We start from the raw sequence: 23,056 nt of genomic DNA, 5'->3' as shown, positions 1-23,056 counted from the left end.
TGCTTTTATATCTCCTGTCATGAAAAGGTGTTCTTTATGTATATTATGAGTACAATTTTTAAGACACTTACCTGCTTTCTTTTTCATTTTAGGTTTTATATGAACAGTTCAAGTTTTTCTTGAATCTCTATTTTCTCGTCGTGTCCTGCTCACAGTTTGTACCAGCACTGAAAATAGGCTACCTGTACACCTACTGGGCTCCTCTGGTAAACAGGAAAATACTATTAACTAGAAGTTTGGGGGTTTTAATGTCAGTGAAAGGTTCACATACATTGCATAAGCCTGCAGCTGGTAAATTACAATGGTCAAAGAACATAACAGAAGTAAAATACCTATTTGAAAGCTGCTGTTTGACAGCCTTCCCTTCCACTTGCCTACTGTGCCTCTGGCCCACGGGCGAGGTCGTTTTTGTTAACCAGCTGGTGTCAGTGTGTAGTGCTCTGTCCTGCCTGCTGGTCACTCGAGAGTTTAAAAAAAACAACCAGCAAAAAAAGCATCAGCTACTGGAGAAACTTACTGGGTAACATAGGTCATTTGTATGTTAAATATCTCTCCATTTATTGTTATGTGGTGGCTATTTTGTGTTTTCAGACTAGGTCAGAATTGTGAGCATAAATTTTTTACGTTCCTTCTGTATCAGTTTTGATCACAACCTTTTCTCACAAAAATTGAGATAAAATATTTTGAGCTGTGGATAAATCAGGAGGAAATTGGGCCTTGGGCCTTGTAAATAAGTTACTAATTAAACATGCTTCTCCTAATTGACCACCTTGCCAGTTGCACTAGCTTTCTTTTGATATGTCTTTATATTATTGAGCTCTCTGTGGTATTTTCTTGGGACAATGTTCAAACCACTTGCTTCTGACTCAGGTTTTTCCTATGGTTTGAAAACTGAATTCACTTCAGAGGAGACCCTTTTGGTAGTCTGCCAGCTGTATTGCCATGATTTGGAATTATTTTCTTACTTGTAAGCAGATAACATTATCTTTTCTTTCATCTTCTTCCCAGTCCCTCCACACTAGATTTAAAGGCAGCAGGAGCAAACGCTTATGTTTTCAACTTTTTTTAAAAATTGGTATTTTTCAGTAGCGTTTATTCTCAGTAGTATTCAAGAAGAACTGTGACATGCTGACTGCTTGAGTAAAGGTCGTTCTTAACAAGTCAATAGAGTAAATATTCTGGATTGATTTCATTGTTTTAATTGTTGTAACATGTGTCCTTTTAACTATGGATAAATGGAGGCACCGTCCTGGGTGTTCTTCTCACCTCTCTTCCCAGATTCTTGCTTTTGCTGCAACAAAAAAACACTTTCAAGATAGAAAGCTTGTTCAACAATGGGGTTTTAAATGGATATTTACAAAGTCTTTGTCACTGACACAGTGAGAAAAGACAGAAGTCAGCCTCGTCTGGAAGTTGCTCTATTGACCATGATGTGCTGTGTGCAGTGCCATACATTAGTGGGGTAATAAGGAAAGAAAACCAGTAAACCCTTAGCATCTCAACTGTCCTGCTCAAACAAGGGAGAAAATAATGTATTTTGTGAGCACCAGTGATCTGTTCTGTATAAATATGTTTGTCTTATTCAAAGGTATTTTGAAACCCCAGTTTTCACATACAGCTTGAATATACCAGTATCTCATTATGGTTTTTTGCTAAACTCACTTGTTTCTGCTTTAATAGCTTTTCTAATAATAATCAGCCTCCAGGTAGAAGGCAGCAATTGAATGTTAAGCAAAGCTAAGCATCTCTGAGGAAAATACAAAGAATTTAAGTCTGATCTGTTGGTCTGCTTTTGCTGCTTGACAGATAAGTTTAGGTTTTTTTGAAGGGCATGTAACTACTGATAAATCTTCACTAATAATCAGAGGAGTAGCTATGACTTGTATTTTCTTTTAAAATTTTACAGGAAAATTGTTTGGCCTGATACTTAAAAGCAAATGACTAGAATCTGACTATTGCTAGAATTTTTGGGGGCTTTTTTGATGGTGTTATGTGAATTTTGTGGATTGTTTGGTTAGGGTTTTTTTTGCCTTGGTTTATTTCAACAGTTTTTTACAACACAGATACACTTAGATCAATCCCCAAAGTTCTTAAAACAAGACTATTTTGCTAATTTATTTTCAATTGCCCTAGGGAATGGACTTCTTATTTCCACTCCTGCATATAAAAGTTTTAAAGCATACGGGTTTGATTGTAAGCAGTACACTAGAGATACTTACCTGCTTACAGTTAAAGAAAGATGAGAGGTTTCCTTGTTAAACTGGCTTCACAATTTTAGCTCTCCTTTGGAAGAATATCAACTTGTTTTGAGCAAATGAGTAAAAAGAGATGTGTCTTTCTTAAATTGTTCCTCATAGTTATAGTGAGCTGTACTCAGCTGCTGAGCAAGGTACTGCTAGAGGAAATTCTTTTATTCTGTGTTTTGATTACTGTCTAGTAACAAGGTGTGTGCAAATGAGAAGTATGTTTGAAGGTGCTTCAGGAAGTGCCCTTTTCATGCTGCTTAAATATCTATATTGCCAAAGCATATGAAAATGCTGCTGTTAGAAAGGGAGAAAATCTGATTTTTTGTTCAATTATGCCTCGGGGAGTAAACAGAGAATGCTTTTTGCATAGGCCATTTTCTGTTCTATGTAATTCCGCTATAGTTGTAGCCAATGTAAACTTGAACAAACAGGCGGTGCTTAACTCTAAGGTCACAGCTGAATTAGCCTTGGAACTTTGGTCTGGAACTATAAAACAGGCCTAAAATCTGTAGGAGGATTTTAGTCAACACTCTCTTAGGAAAGTTCTACAAGAGAAGTCTAATGGCATAAATTTTCTTCTATAAAGTAATGGTGGGTGTCTAAAGCTAGATAGATAATGTAGAATTTTATTTGTTGATACTTGAATTGTGTAGCCATCTTATTCATAATAATGAAAGGTCCTTTTACTGGTAAAAATTTTCTTTCTCTTTCACTGATGGAGAAAACCTCAAGTGTTGAGTCTAAGCCAGAAGATCTGATCTGAGGAGGTGTGGAGAGGTAGAGAGGAAATTTATGTGCTTATCCCTTAGTTGTTTTGTGTTTTTTAGCTTACCAAGCTTTCTACCAGAGACCATCATAGCTGAGTGAAGCATTCTATGTGCTTCTAGTAGAAGCTGCAGTGGTATTGTCCTGTGAAAGGAGCAGCCAAAGCATTTAGACACTTAGTTTTTCAGAACAAGTCCCCTTTTCCTTTGTCCATATTTGTGATGTGTTGATAAATAACTACATTTAAGATGTAAAATTATTAAACTAGCCATCTGTTTTATCTTGTTCTGTGTATTAGGAAAAAGGCAATTTTTCAACATTAGAATGGGAGGCATTTTAAATGTTTTTGGGAAAGCCCTAAAGTTTGTGGACAATAAGGAAGCACACTTACTGAAACTATAAAGACTGTCTTTTAAGTAATCCAGAACATCTTCCTTACTTTGCATTTTGAAGTGCTGTCTAAATTATGTGTATTTGGACAGGTAGTTACTGTAATTATATTGGTACAATGTGCAAGTATGATTTTTTTTCCCTGGACTAAACCAAGATGCTATTTTAACTTATTGAAGGAAAGACTCAAATCCAAATTAAAAAATAAAAGTAAATGTTCTAAACACATATTCTTACTCTGTGTAGTGTTCCTACTTGTTTATTTCTGTTCTAGCACTGAGGATTCTGAACTGCATAATTGTATCTTTAACAGGGATTTGTTTTGACGGTCACAGTGGTGCGGGAAGCTGTTGATGAATTTCGACGTTACAAGAGAGACAAAGAAATGAACTCACAGTTGTATAGCAAGCTGACAGTACGAGGTTAGCAACACCATTTGTATAAATCCTTAAAATATTACATCTTTTTCTTATATATACCTTTGCAGGCTTTCAGTTCAAAGAAATAACTAATAGTTTCAAGCTGTAATACTCAGAATGAAACTTATATTGAACTAAATAAAGCATGTGATTTCCCTTAGACCAATATGATTGTTAAATTTGACCTGTTTAGGAATTTTAATAAATATTTGGTTGTTTGTCAAAGAAAGATGTATGTATGTAATTGTATATATCTTTTAAGAATTCTGCTGTTTAGAATCCTTACTTCAAAGTGCAGTTTACCTCTGAAATTGATGCTGAACAATAACTCAACAACATTGTCAACTATGTATCAAGCATATAGAGGAAATAAAGGAGAAGTAAATAATTAAACTAATTAAAATTCCCTGGAGCTTTTCAAATTTGATGGATATATTTGTGCCTAAGAATAGGAAGGTGTATTGTAAGTCAGCTTCAATATCAAAAATAAAAATTTGAATTTTTGCACGTAATTTGAAAGCTCCTTCATCATGCAATATCAGGATCAGCCAGTTTTCTTTAATGAAAGTAGAAATCAGTTATGATTTTTTTTTGAGTCAACACCTTTAACAGCTTTTCATGAAGACTTTTGAGGAAGTGAAGCACTTCAGATATGAAGTAACAATTAAATTCAGTAAGATATTGTAAATTTTAAACATGGGCATAAGAGAGAACTATGCATTGCTTTTCACTTTTATGTGTTTAACACTTTTTAGTGTTAGATTCAGAACAGGTGCCAAAAAATAATGAATAACCTATTATGAAATCTAATGAATAGCCTTACAATACAACATTGCTATTACCATTGAGAGAGGGTTTTTTTTCTGTTAAGGGTTTTCCTTGGCATAAAAATTCTAAAAGGGCAAAGTTAAGGGAATGTGAGGTTGCACCTTAGGCAGTTAGAGTATATGGCAGACATTATGCCAAATATAAATTCTTTTTACTTCTTCCCAACACACATTTCAGTGTGCTTTTTAGTATATCTTGGTGAATATTTTCTGAAAGTCAGTGGGAAGAGTAACATTACGAGGTCTTGAAATCTTGATTAGAAACTCAACTCTTGGAGTAGCTCTGGATAATATTCTCTCCAGAAAAAAAAAATGGATGAAAAGCTTGTAATGTAACACAAGTATGTTCTGTAGGTTCCCATTTTTTGGAGTAACTGGAAGGTAAAGAGTTGACAGTCTTATTAGTAATGGCATAATCTAGAAGCTCATGCTGCTTCCTTCCAATATCGACACTTGCATTATTTTCAGGAGTTTCCATACTGAAGAGAGCAACTCCAGTGAATAGTTTCATGTTCTTCCTTTCCTTGTCAGTCTGGAATAGTGTTACCAACATTTAGAAGTACAACTGTTAAAATTTGGCGTATAGAACAATTGGCATAGCTATAATTTGTTCAACACAAGAGTTGCACTACGGGCATCCAGATCTTTCTCATAGTCATTAATGCAGTCTATTAGGAAATGGAATCTTAATGGCTTTTGTTTTGAAGTTGTAATTTAAACTGCTAGTTGGCCTATTCATTTTTTAGATCTGTTATGGTAGGGCAGTGAACACTCACCTTGAAACAGTACAGTCCTACCCTATTGAGCAACAGTGTTAGTAATCTGAAATTCCTAATTCAGGAAGCACATGTACAGTTTATAGTTACCATTGTGGTGTAAATGTCAAGACTGACATTTACTCTTTCAAGAGCAAAGTTTGTGCCTTTTATGCTTCTCTTTTTTAAACTTATGTTTAGAATTAATAGACATTTAAGCAGCATTTAAGTAGAAGTTTTGGAATTGCAATTTCCTTTTTCCCTGCTCACAAAATATTTTGTGAGGATATGTGTATTTGGAAAACCCTTCATTTTGTGGCTTCTCCTAGAAATGAGGAAGTTGTCAATGAAAACTGGATTTTGTCACTTTAGACATTTAAAAGTATTATACAGTAGTGTATAGGTAAAGCCCAGCAGTTATATCAAGAACTGATGCGTAGAGAGCAAGGACTTAATAAAAACAAACCTTAAAAATGCCCCGTTTTTTAAAAAAAAAGGATGTCAGCTTTTAATCTACAAGTGTTTGTCTATTTTAACTTTCAGATTTTGATGTCAGTGCCATCATGTATTCATACTTGATTTTTGTTCTGTGTGTTTTTTAAAGACTTATCTTCTACAGAAGTAAAGATTCAAGATCTCTGCTTACAGTGAACTCTGAATCCCATGTTGACAATTATGTGTGATCATTGAACTAACAATGTTTTGAGTACTGACCAAAATTGAGTACTGATTTTCATTTCATTTTCATTCAAAATTGAGTGAAAACATTACTGCAGTCACCACTCAGAATTGTACTATGTGTTGCCACAAACCCATATATAAAATCATGAGTAGTGATAAATTGCACTTTTTTCCTGATATAGGGTTCTTCCATAAGGAGGTATTCTGAAACAAAGAGATACAAATTTGATACAAAAAAATGAGACTTCTTCCCATGATAATATTAGACCAAAATTTTTTATATGTTTCGAAAGGATGTAGGTTTATTTTTTCTGTGTAAATTAATGGAGTCAAATACTATGCTTCCATACACTATTTTTAAAAATAACTTTCAATACAACTATCTAATTTTTAATATTAACAGTACTCTTCAAGTGGAAATATTTGGTTAGGCCTACTACAGGCTAATGGTTTGGAGAAAGGCGGCTTTGTTACTTGTGAATGAACAAACTTGGTACTGATTTAATTAAAAGCCTGAAAACTGATACCGCTCTTAAGAGTCACTTTTCAGAGTGGAACTGCATTTTATACTGCTCTAGCATCTTTTTTTTCCCTAATGATTTTATGACTAGTGCTAGTTTTACAGTCTTTTATTTTAAATATTTATTTTTTCCATCTTAAAGTTAGAGAAACTGACATAGAGATGTTAAACAGGTTGCCCATGCTCAGACTGGACAGTAGGAAGACTTAAAATTAACAAGGTTCAGTGTTCAGTTTTGGTTGATAAAAATTTAATGAAAATCATTTCTAGTTAGTTATTTTCCAAATTATGGTTTACTAAAGGAAAATAAATGTATTTGTCACAATAGAAGTTATTGGGATCTAAATTGTGATCTATTACTTCCATAAAGATAGTGTCAATAGGCTGATTTGTAAACTAATTTTTTTATACAGTGCTGCTGTAGATTAAAATTGGGAAGTCTGTGAATGTCTATCGGGCTTAACTTTCTGTTGGAGTCTTCCTTAGTCTTGAGAAATCCTAAACATGTAAAACATATGAATGCTGTCTTATGACTTGCATGTTTTTAGTGTAAGAACAACCAATTTTTGAAGATAAGGGTATTCACGCTAGTAACTCTTGAAGACTTAAAATTTCTCTCTAGTAATTAAAAAACTGGAATATGTATTTGTTGTACTCACCTTTTTTAATAATAATGAGCTGCTGAGAGCAGGAAATCAAGGGAGAATGGAACATCTCTTTTAAGTATTATTTATTTGTAGTTGGACAGGTATAAGCCAGATAAACATCCATAAGATAATTCTGATTCATGAGATATCCAGTGATATGCCGTTCCCTAATTGTCATATAACATGGAAAAGCTCAGTCACCGCTTGTTGAATTTGCAATATGTAACTTTGCACTTTTCAAGTTGGTGAACTGGCTAAACATGCAGTTTGAATTGTTTCTGTTTTTTCAGCCCTTCATGACAAGTGATGAAACATGTAAATCTGTAAATGCATTGAAGTTTTTAAGTGAGCAAGTCAGTTAAGTCTACCCGTCTCTTGTCTGTCATGTGATTCTTTTCCCTTGTTTCCTTGATTATGGTATTGGATATATTACATTGTTCAGTGTGTGAGGAATTCTGCTGTCCTAATCTTACTGAGATGTTTGCCGCAAAATCTGCTTTGCTGCGTATGAAAGTTTGCAGATCCTTAATAGACAGTTTTCAGTCAGCATTCAAGTTTAATTTGGAAGGAGGAATTTCTGTTTCAGAGCAGCTCACCTGCATATCCTTTTGTAGAGTAGAAAACTGCTAGAAAAGTGGGAAAAAATTTAAACCTGGGCATGCAGGTTTGGGAGGTCTTCTGTTTTTCTTACTTAAAGGACCATTATACATTTGACACAGTTTTGCCTCTCACGCACTAAAGTATGACCAGTTAAGTGCCTATAAAAGACTGCTATTCTGATACAGAATCACCTCAAGGTCATAAGCAGGCTATTACCTATTTCATTACCCTGTGAAAAGCCAACTGGATAATAAAATTATAAAGCAATTTTAACTCTTCTTTTCTCCCCTTCCATTCTTGAAGTTGGCAGTTCTGAACCTTTTCTAGATAGGTTTATCTGTCCAGTATTACTGAAGTTTCCAAGAAAAAAAAAGATCAAGAAGAAAATAACTTACCATAATAGTGACAACTACTAGTGGCAGAAGAGGCCTGCATCTGTCACTTTATCTCATAATGTTTAACATGTTGCAGAACTCTCGCTTTGCAACCTGCAAAGCAAAAGAAAAATCAAATGTCAGAAGAGATAAGTTTAATGAAATAATTCCACCTAAGATTCAAGTGTGAAAGACTTAGATCTTGGCTGTATCCATAAAGGCTATTAAGGAATGTAACAAAGTTGAAAACATACATTTAAAACTGTGAAATTAAGAAAGTATCAATAACCAGTAATTACTATACAAGAGGAAAAAGTATGAAAAGCTAGTATGTTACTTTTGGAGACCTGCAGTGCAGGAACAGGTTCTCCCTCTGCTTTGAAAAGCCGGTGCTTTAAAAAACCACGCTATATCACTCTATCTTAATCTAGAGGTACAACATTAGGTCTTTATTGCTTGTAACATTTCAGACCTACTGATGACTTTATTCCTGGTATTTAGACCATTTGGAACAGACAAGTTTTTTAAAAATTACATAATCAGTACTAACAACAGAAACAGAACTTGAAATTTTAATGTAAGAAAGAATTTAAAATAGAGACCAGATGAGAGGAAAAATCATGGGGACTGTTACTCCACATTTTTGCAGCATTGAGGAGATTGGATAAGAAAGAATTTTACCCAAGATAGACAGGGCACATAGGAGAGAAGCTAGGAAGCTTTTTTGTAGAGTTTTACAATTGGTGGTTTGTAGCCCTGGTTCCATGCTGGAGATGTTTTGGTTTCTGAAATTCCTTTCCCAGGGAATTTTCTGTAAACAAGAGACATGTTTTTGTAAGGCAAATTTGTTTACTTTTTTTCCGTTGGAGGGACTTCTTTTTGATGTCCCTCTGGTCTGACCAATGTGATTGAAGATGTTTGTCTTCTTGCCACCAATCAAATTGGTGTGTGTAGAATACTATAAAAAGGGAGACACATCCCAAGAAGAAAAGGAGTCGTTTTCAGCCTTCTGAAGTCGGAGTCTTTGTGTTGTTGTGGTGTACAACAACGTCAGTGGTTAAAGATTAACCTCACTTCACTATGTAAGATGGAGTTTGAAAGAACAACCTGAAGACAGCACTTGCTCTGAAAGATCAGCATCCTCACCCTGGACTCACTGGAACTTTTAAGTTTTTCCCCACTGCCAGCCTACTCTGTTCTCCCCCAGCTCACCATTATGTTATGTGTAGTCTAATTATGCTGACAGTTCGGGCTAACATACCAGGAAGAACTTTCATATGGTCTGTGCTGCTGTCAGTCAAGAGTTTTGTATTTATGGGTTAGAGACAAGCACTAACTCCACGAACAGTACTTCAGACAGTATTAAAGGTACCATGGGTAAGGTGTAATAGCAACTTACAAAGAATTTGAAAATGGCGTTTTCCAAAGTGTCTGTTCTTTCAAGAGTGGCAGTCAGGTGATGGAGACACTTTTGATAATAAGAAGCATAGTTTATACCCACATCTTGTTTACTTCATTTCCTAATTTTTTGTGTGAAGTACTTGTTAGCACATATGAGATATTTATTAGTTTTTCAAATCATTGCAGTTCATTTAAACTGGCTTTATATCGGGAGTATAATGACTTACTACAGACACATTTCAGTGTTCCTGTTCTGCGTAATTTTATACATTGCTTTAGGCGAAAGCCTTGCGCCTTGGTGGACTATAAAGTCTGGATGCGCAGCCACTTCTGACAGCTTTGGACTTTTTATTGGTAATTACACAGATGGTGAAGTGTGTTTTGCTACGGAGATGCTTTTAGAGAAAAAATAGTTTGCAAAAATAATTTATGCAGTGAATAACATTCAGTGTCTCTTTTTTTCTAAATGCATATTCACTAAGATGTAGTATTGCATTATTTTAATGTTCTCTGAAATGGTATCTAATGAGTCTCATTTTTGCTAGCCTAAAAGAAAGCGTTATGTGTTGACTTTCCAGAATTTTAAGTCACTTTTTTAATTACTGCCACATTTTAGCATTTTGTATTTAATGTAATATATCCTGCCATTCAAATTTATTGTAGAATTGTCCTGTATGTATATAAGGCCTTTTCCTTATGTGTGAGGATGTACAGGATGATCCAACCAGACGCATTAGTGTCTAATAAAGAGAGCATTCTGTTCTGTTATACTAAGACACCTAGAAAGCAGTCTGATAAGGAAACTTTTCAATTCGTTAAGTGAAATCCCTGGAGTTGCTAGATTAAGTACAAACACAGGTGCAGTGTGGGTTCCTCTTGGTGTACCTGGCACCAAAAATCTTGGCTTTTTGTCTGCCATACATCATGTTGCACATGAGCATTCTACCTTCTCTTGGCCTCCCAGGCTTAGTGTCTTTTGGTCTTTACTGTAGGTGCAGTGCAGTTATGGCCTGACTGTGGAAAATCTGATTATTTAAGCTGATAAAATTGCCAATAATTGCTTTTGGTTAGTACCGCTGAATAGTTTTGCTCATATGTGAATGTATAAGTGATGTAGATCTGAGACTTGACATAGCTTATACTAGAATTTTTGTGGCTGTCGCTGCTGTAGTCAAGTAATTGACTGATAAATTGATGAAAATCATTAGCAGAAAAATGGAAAACAATAAAGGAGATGCTATACTTTTGGTAACGCCAGTAGACTTAGAAAGCAAAGCAACATTACAATGTTTCTTCTGGTAATACTATTCACTTCTAGTCAAAACTTTGGAATTTTTTAGGAGAATTTGCAGTGCAGGTAAGCAGGTGAAATGTGTTGATTTTATGTCAGACTGTTCTATTAGTGGTTGAGCTTTAGTATCAGTTACTTTAAATTAAAAAAAAATAAAAGCTTTTGATACATTGACACAATTTAATTTACATAGGTATCTTGAAATTCTTGTAGAGAATTGCTGATGTTTTTGGTACAGCTTTTTATACCTTCTGCACTCTTCTGCTACTTGCTCTCCCCTCACAAATGTATCTAATGAAGATAGAATTTGTCTTATATTTGAGAGCAGAGGATGGAAAGTGCTTCTGGCAACTGAAAAATGGAACTAGTGTAAAAGGTCACTATCAATAGCAAAGTCTGGCTCTCAGAAGTAAATTTGCAGATAGGCCAAATGACAAAAATTGTGATTTTCCTGACATTTCACATTTTAGAAGTGCTATTTTAATGGAAAATGTATCAAATATTAGCTGTGTATAACAAGAATACATTTATTATTGACTGAATTAGACATAAAGGAACTACTGCTTTTGCATGAAATTTTAAAGGGCAAGTACTCAAAATAATTACTCATATTATGAATCTTACTGCCTTTTACTAAATGTAAATACAAGGAATTTCGGTCTCTCTTTATTGAGAGTTGTAATGAGAAGGTCTCACGGATTTGCATCCTACCCTAGTTCTTTTTTTGCTATACTTAGTATAACTGAGATGTGACTGTGCATTGAAAAATCTGCTACTCATACACAGTATTTTTGATTAAACTTCAGACTTTTTGGTGCTCATTCTGTGCTTTTGTGTGTCTTCTGTTCTAATTCATTTCACCTGTCATTTAGAACTCTACCACCTTACTGTGTTTTGACATGCTTGCCATCTTATACCTGCTGCTTGGAATCATGGTAGTATTTCTCGAGGGAAGATCTTACTTACAAGGGATGTGTTTCAGCTCAGCAGGCTATTCAAATTATGTGTGTGTTTATATTCTCAGGGGATTTGGGGTTTTGGTTGTTTTTAACTCAGGGAAACAATTTTATTTGGGACTTGTAGACCTGGGACTAGAACTCCTGAATTCTAGTGAGATCAGTAATATAATTTGGGCAATAGCTTAACCTCTCTGTCTCAGTTTTTCAGTCCATCAAATAAGAATGTTGAAACTTAACAGTCTTAAAAATATTTATACCCTACAGAACGTATGAAAACTAAATCAGAAAATGTACTGTGTATATTTTTGAGTGAGTGTTCACAGCAGTTACTGAATGGGCAGCTTTAGAGAATGAAAAAATTCTATTTCAGCTTTTGATATTTTACTTTTCTAGAATTAACTCTTTAGGCATTTCTTTGACTTCAGAGAGAGTTACGTGTTTTCTACTATAACTGACAACATTATCAGACAGTGCCAATTACATCAGGAACTTCAATGGTCAAGCAAAGTTACCTGTTGGTAACAGGACTGTGAATAACAACTCATCTGCAAGACTGCTCCATGACTACAAACCTAACAATTCTTGTCAGACACAGAAGTTCTGTCTAGTAGATGTGAAAGATTCCTTTTGCCAATTTTACAACTCTCTTACAGATACAATAAATCAGACTTGAGCATCTCCCATACATATTTTTTTTCCTCTAATACTTCTACAATAGCTGACTGGTTACAAAACTGGAATTTTGGAACACTGGGTTGTTTATTCAAACAGATGAAATGTATTTATCAATGTGTTCAGCAGACATCTGTTTTGTATAAATTGTAACATTTTCATTTAAGTGGCATCTATAAATAACACTAGCATTCTCGGATTTATATTCTTGTTATTCTTTATTAATGTTGATTACATTTTTTCTTTTTTTTTTTTAAGGTAAAGTGCAAGTTAAGAGTTCAGACATACAAGTTGGAGACCTCATCATAGTGGAAAAGGTTGATACTTTTAAAATATATTTTAGAGACTAAAGATTATTAACATGCTAATTATCTTCTGAAGAAAAGTGTATCAAGGTACTTATCTGTGAAGTCCTAACTAGCTAGTATTTTAGTTCAAGTCCTATTTGAGAATCTTCAAGGAAGTCTTATATTTTAATTGAAGTTACATTTTAATTGACTGTATGTATTTATATTTTATGAATAAGTATATGCTTAAATCAGTCTTGTGAAGGGAATACAACTACAGAATTAAATTCCCTGACATGTGCTGTGCTGGATGTTTTAAGATGTCTCCTTACTGATACCTTCCTTCTGATGGTTGAATCAGTGTTTCTCTGTCTGAAACTTTCAAGGATAATCTATCTTTGTGCATATATATATATATATATATATATATATATATACACACACATTTGTATTATTTTAATATAATATGTATCTAACTATATGTAATTAAATAATAAGAAAGTTTATATGTTTTTAAATGGACGGAAAGCTTTCCAGTTTGTTTGCAGATGGTGAGTGAGAGCTGTGAATGCTTCTTTGCTCTATATTAACATTATAATGAAGATTGTTGCTTATTTCAGTTGCCTTTCTGGGCTACTAAGAAATTATTGCGATCTTAGGAGTCAGCTTAAATTTGTTGTCAGAGGTAACTATTTTTGCTAAAATTAATTCTGGAAAGGTGACTCACTTTCTCGGTGCCTGCATCTAATTCCCATCACACTGTGTATTAGAGAGCTGATCCATTGAGATGCTGCAAGGAGGCACCTCAAATTGAAGCTTGTATCTACTTCTGGTTGGTTTGAAAAACTTGTTTCCTTCCTTTCTGTTTCTTCTGTAGTTCAAAGAAAAAAATAAGTATCATTTGGCTTGCTGCTCTCAGCTTAAATATATATATTTTCATGTAGCTTGCACCATTTCTTGCTTTTTTTCCTGTTCTTTTTTGTCTGCTCTGTGTACTTTATAACTTTTTGGGCCTGTCTGAGCAGCAAGTACTAGGCTGCATGAGATAGGCACTGGTACGTCTGGCCTTACATCTATTTTGCTTTTTACCTTGTTACCTTAGAGTGCAGGTGGAAGTGGCTCGCACACGCTTGCTTCTGCCTATTCCAGAACTTCTAGGAGACTGAGATATTTGCTTTGATTTTTATTAGGGAATTTTTTGACCCTTCTTGAACTCTAAACCTGAAATTAATTATTATAGAGTGTAGGGAAGACTCTGATGGCTACTTAGGTAATCTGCCTTCCCTGAAATTCACTGTCATCTGTCTGTTGGATTATACTAGAATTTGGAAAACTGGAGTTACTTTGGGGATCATTCTGTCAGGCATGAAGTTGGTCATTAGCATCTATTTTGGCAGTATTTGGAGTAGCTTACAGCTTATATGTTGTGAGTACCTGAAGTTTCTAATAAAAAAGTAATGTTTAAGGATTTAGAGAAATAATGAGTAGTGTATTTTTTGATGAAGATTTTAGTCAAGTATTACCAGTAAGATGCATATAATGGTTTGAATATAGTATTTCAGCTTCAAGCTCTCTACTGCCCCAGCAGAGTTGCCTTTTTTCCTTTTGACTTAGCTGGGGGTGCTTTCAGACTAATGAAATTAAATGTTTTCTGGTTCTGTTGAGGAGTGTATTTTGTTGGAGCAAGCAGTTTTCAATTTCAGAGTATGACTCTTAAGCCAAAGAACCAGTCAGGAGTGAAATGTTCAATTGCTCACTCTAATGGCAGAGAAACAAGTTAACATTGTATTTGACTGGTAGATGCATCAACAGCATTTCTGCAGTGAAATTAATGACTCACTTGAGCTGAAGATCCATATGTTAACTAGTGACTGCATCACAAATACTAACAACTTAAGTGAAAGGCTTTTCTAGATTTAAACTTTGAATATCCTGTGATTATTGTCTTTTTTTTTAATAGTCCTAATTAATTTCAAAGTATTTGTTAAGTGACTGTAATATGCTTAAAATAGTTTAGTTTCAAATAATACATCTATTGTTTCAATTGAAAATTTCATATTGTACTGTTAGTACACACAGGATGAAGCCAGAACAGATGAAAATATTACCTAATTTTAAAAGCTGAGAGACATTCATATCTGTTAGCTGAAAAATGGTCCCCTGCCTTGAACAGTCATGCTACTTCTGGCTGTTTTCCTTGGCTTGTGTTAAGATACATTTTTAGTTTCCAGTGGAAGCACAGATGTGCATAGTGTTCCTAAATAAGACAATTGAAGGGATGAGTTTGTTAAGTTCTGTTAAGATACTGTTATTTGGACACTGTACCTTACTGACTGTTTGGAATACATTTTGGAGATGTGAGGAGGGCATAAAACTCAATAACACATTTAGTTAATAATAATAACTACACATTTATGGGACAACATTTAACAATAATAACACATAATAGTGATTTAAAGCATGAGAACAGTAATGCTTTTTCTTAAAACCCTGAGATCTTTTCTTGGAGTTGTAGAGGTACACAATGTTTTTCTTTATCTTGGGCGTAAAGTGAAATTAATCCAGTATTTGCAAGGATTGCAGTTAATGCTAACATGCAGTATTTCACAGCACGCAGATCCAAGAAGACAACTGGGAAGTGCCTCTTCTGTTTATAACTCAGAAGTGAGTGGGAGGTATTTTAGTTAATGGTAAAAGTACATGGTTCATTGCATGAATGGAGAAAGAAGGACAGTCAATGGAAAATTCCAAGGGTCTGTAGCCATGTACAATTGAGTAGAATCGGAAGACTGACTAGGGAACAGGAAAAGTTTATATGAATAGCAATTTCATGATAATAACATGAGAAAAATATAAAAGTAATTTGAAAGCTATGAGAAGAGTATTTTTTAAGTGAATATTGTAGCCTGTGTTGCAGAAGAGTATAGATGTTTTTGTGGGTTTCCTTGTTTATAGTCTGGCTGGTATTCCTGGATGGCATAGAGTTACTTGTGGGAACCCTGGAGCTGGAGAAGCACTTGCCTTCTATTGAACATTGGCTGGCCACAGTTAGATCTCTAGGGCTGAATTTGGAAGTCTGCAAACACTGAGATAAATGGAAGCCCCCCTTTTCTGGGGATCTATTTCTGCCCAGATACAAGAAAAACAATGTATTCAAGTAATTTTAATTACTTATATATTCAAATTTCAGTATATTTTAATAAGCATTTTCTGGTATCATCTCCATGGTAATTGAGATTATGTAGTTTTTTCATCGGTTTCTGGATGCTTGAAGTTGTATGTGTTGTCATTTTAACTTGTTCTACTTTGATAAATATGACATGATTGACATACTGCTGCTGTTTGACTGTGACAATGTACAATAGAATTTAATTTTCTCCACAATGAGATGTTAAAGATTTTTGTAGCATACTTGCCATCTGTTTTTGTGTAGTCAATCTTTTATAGTGACTAGGTATGTATCTGCAGGGCTATCTTTGCTCTCCGGAGTCAGCAATAATAGTGACAATGTTTTTGATACCTAGTACTCCTGCAGTGTCTTTCTGCCCACTTCCAAATTATGAAAAACCTGATAATAAAACAAGATGTCAATTTTAAATTTCGAGACAAGTCAGTCTCTAGCCTTCCCTGCATGGTAGGATACATTCAGATACATATATGCAGAAAAGGTTTCATTATTTTATAGGAAAGAAAAATGAGCAACAGAGAACACAAAAGAAGGCAAAACCAATATATATTTTTTGTATTAAAATGACAAAATATTCACATAACTAATGTGATCACAGTCTATAACTTTCTTATTGGGGGCAGAGGGGGAGGAGTAGCTGATCACCCTCTGGTGATCAGTGGCAGGATACAAGGAAATGGAATCACAAGGGCATGCAGTGACAGTACAAGGAGTAAAGGCTTTAAATTGAAAAAGGGTAGATACAGATCAGATGGTAGCCAGGAATTCTTCACTGTGAGGGTGGTGAGATGGTGGAACAGGTTGCCCAGAGAAGCTGTGGATTCCCTGTCCGTAGAAGTATTAAAGGTCAGGCTGGATGGGGCTTTGAGCAACCTGGTCTAGTGAAAGATGTTCCTGCCCATGGCAGAGGGTTGCAACAAAATGATCTTTGTCTCTTCCAGCCCAAACCATTCTATGATTCTATGAAGGAAGCTGTGTTAGGAGAAGTTCTGGGAAAAGGCTCACTGAGACGTTGGACAGTCACTGGAACAGGATTCCCAGAGAAGTGGTCGTGGCGCCAAACCTATTTGAGTTCAAGGACTATCTGGGTGTTGCTCTTAGTCAAATGGTTTAGTCATAGATAGTCCTTAAATCAGCAGGGATTTGGACTCTGTGATCCTTATGGGTCCCTTCCAACTTCAGATATACCATGATTCTGCCCCGTTTTGTCAGGCATAAAGTGTCTGAATCTTGGATACTCTGTGGCAGGTGAATGTTTCATTTACTCAATATGATCTGTGTCCTCTGTGGAAGTTGGTAGTGATGTGTAGATACCTCCTTTTTATTACTAGAACTTCTATTTAATTCAGTATTGGATCATTTGACTGTTATTTTTACAAAATGTTTGGATGCTAGTGAAGTGGTTCAGCTTGTTTACAAGTAACTGGAAGTTTGCAGGCATGAAGTCAGTAACCTGAAACTTTTGTAATGGATTTATGTCAGAGCTGGCAGGGGAGCTGCAAAAATGTATAGCTAATCTATATTAAGACTGGATATCTGTTTAATTGTTATTGTCATTTAAGGACAGAATTATTTAATTTTGAAGTTGCCTTTTCCTTTTTCTCTTTTTTCCTTCTAATAGGTGCAAAATAATATAGTTTAAGGTTAATCTTTTTTCTGCATGTTTTTCCAAATTTGAATGAGATATTCCTAGTTGAATCTGGGCTCATGATGAATAATAAATTTCACTACATCCTTAATTATTAGCTCTTATAAGGCAAGATTCAAAAAAATGCTGTTCCAGTTACAGATGAACAGCCTCTTCAAGCTGAATACTGTTGGGACACAAGCAAGTGAATTTTATTTATAAAAGCATAAAGAGTTAAAATGGTAAATGCTGCAAATCAGGAAATATTAATGGATGAAAATGCATAATTTTAAGTCAGAGGGTTTTTTGCTACCTATGTAGAATTTTAGTAAACTAAAACATGCATCTATTTTTTAGCGTTTCCCAATTTCCTCATTTTTCAAGCTTCATCTTTGCTTATGAAAGTAACCCCTTCTGTACCCTTTATGGCCCTCTTTACTGAACTTCCCATAGAGAATACAGTAGCAATTGCTTTCAGTCTCGTTTATAAACTGGTGTTGCTGAGACTGTGTTACAAGGAGTGGTGAGAAGTACCCATCTCCCAGTGATTCAGAGAGTTTACATCATCTTATTTTGAAAGCTAAGCCCATGTAACACATAGTTTGGCAGTTGACTCTGGCAGATCTCTTCCAAATGGCTATTCCAAATGGCACTGTTGTCGTTGCATGCTGTTCTTGGGAAGGCTTCTTTGGATTAATGGAAAACCTTGCTTTTTTCCTTTCTAGTCCAGTGTCTTGCAGATTTTGATATGTTGGTTATTTTTGCTTTCTCTGGTGTTTCATTCCTAAACCCTGTGTTGGCCATGTGTAACTGGTGCTGGTAGATGCCTTGGGAACAAGTGGAGAGAGAGCTGAGGATTTGGGTAGTCATGTAGCAGATACCATGTGTGTGGGAGGCTGGTACTGTTCATTTTGTTTAACCTGTGAAATCTTAGATTGGCCTATCTGTGATCAACAAATAGTTGAAAACTTGATACAGACAGTTCTGTGCTGGAAAGGGAGTGGCAGAACAGGTACATCTGACTGTGCATATGATTCTATGTCTTAGATAGTGAGGAAGAAATTCCGTTCATTTTACATATGTGGAATAGGAAAACGTGGTTCCCTAATTTGCTGTTTCCCCTCTGTGTGTTTGTGTGTGTTGGAAGAGAGAAGAATGCTCAGTATACACACCATTTGCAATTTGAGTGCTAAGACAGATATTTTAAATTTACCTCTTTTTTTCCCTATTATGTCTGCTAAGTGAATGTCAGAGTTCTGCTCAGTGAAACTGTTTTAAGATATTTCAGTTACATATTTATATACTTGAAGTACCATTTTCAGTCAAGAAAATGTTAATCTGTTCTTCAGGTATTTATGATCACTTATAAAGAACATCTGAAAGGATTAGCTGTTGTTTGCTTATGGTATAATTTTTCGAAAATATTGATTTCTGAATTGCAAATGCTGAATGTAAAGTACTGTGAGAAATCCTATTTTAATTGAGTTTCAATCCAAGTGTGACCTTTTGGTGATAGATCTTACTGGACTTTTGATTGGAATTCACTTTTTTCCTACTTACAAAAAACATACCTTTTTTTTTTCCTCCTCTCAGAATCAACGAATCCCATCTGACATGGTGTTTCTTAGAACCTCGGAAAAAACAGGTATGTTTTGACAATTCACACTGGTTACAAGATAAGTTGGTTGGTAAGATTTTAGATTGTACATTGTGGCCAATTTGAAATGAGTAACTAGATTGATGGAACTCTACCTTCATCAGATTAATGGGAGAGAGTCCATACATGATAAACACATTAAGCTTGGCCTGTAAACCAGGAGTAATCTTACTGTAAACATGAGACTTCTACAGGTGTGTTTCTCTACATGGATGATTTTTATGAGATGTTTTAACACAAGATTTAAATATTAAAAATGCTAAAAATATTTATCAAGTATATTTATAAGACTGTATTTGATTGGTATGCTTTGACATTATTTTATATTATTCACAACTGATCATTGTTTTGCAACATACATTTAAATGTCATCTGATTGTGTTTCAGTTATTAAATTGAAAAGAACTCAAATCTGAACCTACTAATATGTGTTTAAAAGAACTATTATTGGAAAAAATTATTACAATGATCTGAACTCCTGAAATAATTTTTTGGGATTTTTTTTTACTTCAAAATAATACTGTTTTTTTAGTCAGTCAAAAAAAAATCCAAAAAACCAGGAATTTTCCTGTGCAAGAGAAAGAAAAGTGCTGCTTGTTAGCTCTATTTCTTTTCACATGGTGATAGGGGAGTACTCTTAATCTTTGAGAAACAAAGATCTCCTTTAAAGGAACCCTGTAAATTATAGCTGTTTTGTAAAGTTTAGAAATTACTACTGGATGCCCCTGTGTATACCTCAAATGAGTTTTCCTCCTTTATATTACCATTTCTCTTCAGATCCTGAAGAACTGTCTGATATTTGTCAGACAGCACTAAATTTCACAAAGCTAATAGCTGTGATATTGGTAAGCCCTGTATTAGTGGCACAGTATTTCACTGTGGCACTGAAGTTCTATCATATACTTCAGATAAAAGCCTAAATTTGCAGAGATCATTTGAAAGAGAAGACAAAAATATTTCTGATAGCCTACGGAACTCTACTAGAGCTATATATTTGCTAAAAGAAGAAATTACTGTATACTTACTATGTCTTGTTAGTGCTGATTACATGGAGTGATCATCTATAACTGGCCTGGAGTGACAAAGTCTTCTAGTGGTCTTATATAAGCTCCATTTTTTGTTAACCACCCTCTGGTTCAGCATACAGGGGCTTTTCTTTCTATTCTCTCTCAGAACCCCAATCTATTAAAAATCCTAATTTTCCATTAACAAGCAACAGATTAACTAGTTTTATTGGTGTTGCAGTTCTTTAGAAACAAACCAAGAAAACAAAACCACACAAAAATAATTTCCTAAACTTCAAGCATATGGCAGTAATTGTTTTTGACTAAAGAGTGAGCGCTTACATCTGTAATTGTTTCTTCCTGATGTTGCAGTTTTGACTGATAGATGCTTTAATTTATAGTTGAAACTTCTAAGTACTTTTTGAAATAGTTTTTGCATGGTTTTATCTTCTATGTGTAATTTTATCTGTTGTGTAATAAAGCAGTTTAACTATAGCTTCTTACTATAAATCTATAAAGAGTAAAGTGGAGAGTTTGAACTAATCTCAAAATTCAAACGTCCCTGTAAATTTCTTTTGCGGTACAGTAGCAATTTGCCAGCTATTTACAATATTTACATCACGTATTAATACAGTCTGCAGCACTGTAATATCTTACATCATCACTCAAAAAAAGAAGCAATTTGAGTTATAAATGGGCAGTTTACAAATATCATCAAGACACTCACCCCCCCCAATGAACTTTTGCAGTTTTTTAGGATACCATTAACTCCACATAGCAGAAGCTGCATCCTGGGGTATCGAGCTTATTTTGATGAAACTAATTTCTTATTAGATGTGTATTTTCTCCTTCTTTGTCACATGCATTGTCTTTTAGGTAGAATGATCTCTTCAAAGATCTGATATAACAACCTGATGTCAATGGTGTTCCTGTATCTAATTTCTAAAATTCGTGTTTATTAATCAGATTTCATGGAAGTTATCATCTAAAGGCTCATATTAGTGGGACTTTCTTTTGTATTCATTTGACAATCTGTAACATTCGTATTCCTTTCTTTCATGGATGGAGGCAGCTAGATGGCTGTTTGTATTTTAAGTTAGGATTTCTTCCCAGGGAGATGGAACAGGTAGAAATCACTCTTCAAATGTGAATTCTTTACTGCTGTTCAGCTCCCTGTATAACAGAGGTTTCCAAAAGATTTTCATTGACTTCCAAAATAAATAAAAACAATTTAAAAAAATTAATCATGAAAAACTTATGGGGTAATATGTTGAAGCTCTGTGTATTTGAAAAGGTAGGAGGGCATTATTTATGGCTGAATCTTGATTTTATTCATTATATATGGCGGAAGTGACAAGCGATTTGGATGATTTGTCCCATTTATCACCCTTCCACCGAATGAAAGGAAATGTTCATGCTGAGCTGGCTGCAAAAGATAGCTTAAAGGTTATTTTCATTCTCTGTATAAGCAGGCAGCATGCCAAAAGCAACTGACTACCTTAGTGTAAAGCTGTTATGCAAATACAGGCAAGATCTCTGTTACAATAACACAAAGCTTCCTTGCTGGAATTAAACTAGATCGTAAGTAGCCCTTAACAAAACTTTCAGGATGATTTTAATTCATTTGGCATGTTCTCTGCCTTTTATTTGTCTATATTCCATCTCAATCAAAAATCAAAGACTAGACAGGGCATTCCAGAGATCATCATATAACTTTATAATTGTCCATAGAAATTGCCAAATGAAGCACGTGTTAATAACTTCATTATGGGAGTATGAAAGATACTATGTGTGTAAAACACAAACATTTCAAAGATAAACTCTTTCTTTCACTGAGCTACAATCTTTGCACTCCACATTGGCTGTGCCTTGGTGCAGGGACTAGCTTCTGATCCACATCAGGTACTCCTATGCTAACACATGCTCTCACATGAGCTGGGTCTGGTCCTTCCTGAAAATCTGGTACATGTGCTTGTAAGACTTGGTATTTCTGGAATATTTGTATTCTTTTTACTTTCAGATGCGAAATTCTGAGAGGAACACAAACTTTATAGGTAACTACGAAGTGTCAAAAAAGAACGAATGAAGCCTATTTTTTTTTCTAGACAAGCTTTCTATTTACATACCTCTAATAACTTCAGATTCTGATTATTCATGGTGAAAATGCAGTGGCTGATTCTGAGCTAAGCAAATGTTGATTTTAGCTATCAATTTTTGCTAGGTCCTAGAACAGATGACTGTTGGAGCTAGTGGCTTGGTTTTTCTTTTCTTCATATGTTCATGGCTCTTTCATCCTCTGTTGTTTCACAAAAACTCATGGAACTTCCTAATTTTGAGATCTTTGCTCTGTCCTACTAGGTTGAAATTGTCCACAAGTCAGAAGTCACTGGGAGAAAGATGGCATGGCAGAGTAACATTGTACATGGAATTAGGGCTAAAGGAACTAATTGCCTATGTCTGCAGCTGGAATAGCCAAAGGGTAGAAAGCTTTAGATCTTGTGACATGCTCCATAGGAGCATGGACTGCAGAGAATTGCTTCTATTCTGTACTACTGCTAACTGCTTAGGCCTATGACTAAGCCTAGTTCTAAGTTTAAGCAATCTTAATCTAATCTTAGAATCCTTCTTATTGTCCCGAGGTCCTCTTTGTTACAGATAATGCTTTGTGATGGTATGAAAAGTAGAGCTGGATTTTCTCTTTATACTTCTCTGGTGAAACTGAACTTCCAAAGGGTGAAGAGGAAGTG

General features: G+C 34.9%; 1 protein-coding gene across 4 annotated transcripts in view; it reads left to right on the top strand.

The window, feature by feature from the left end:
• The window catches only part of ATP9B (ATPase phospholipid transporting 9B (putative)), a 151,029-nt gene that overhangs the window by 25,651 nt on the left and 102,322 nt on the right, over positions 1 to 23,056 (top strand). For all 4 annotated transcript variants that reach the window (XM_083856759.1, XM_083856757.1, XM_083856756.1 and 1 more), the window contains exons 4-7: positions 93 to 206; positions 3,715 to 3,823; positions 12,806 to 12,864; positions 19,242 to 19,293. In XM_083856759.1, the coding sequence (XP_083712885.1) occupies positions 93 to 206; positions 3,715 to 3,823; positions 12,806 to 12,864; positions 19,242 to 19,293 (334 nt within the window). The remainder of the gene's footprint in view (positions 1 to 92; positions 207 to 3,714; positions 3,824 to 12,805; positions 12,865 to 19,241; positions 19,294 to 23,056) is intronic.

The sequence above is a fragment of the Zosterops lateralis genome (genome assembly GCF_965231275.1).
Source record: "Zosterops lateralis genome assembly, chromosome: 1".
NCBI lineage: Eukaryota > Metazoa > Chordata > Aves > Passeriformes > Zosteropidae > Zosterops > Zosterops lateralis.
Note: the sequence above shows the minus strand (reverse complement) of the source record. Positions and strands in the feature narration are given on the sequence as shown.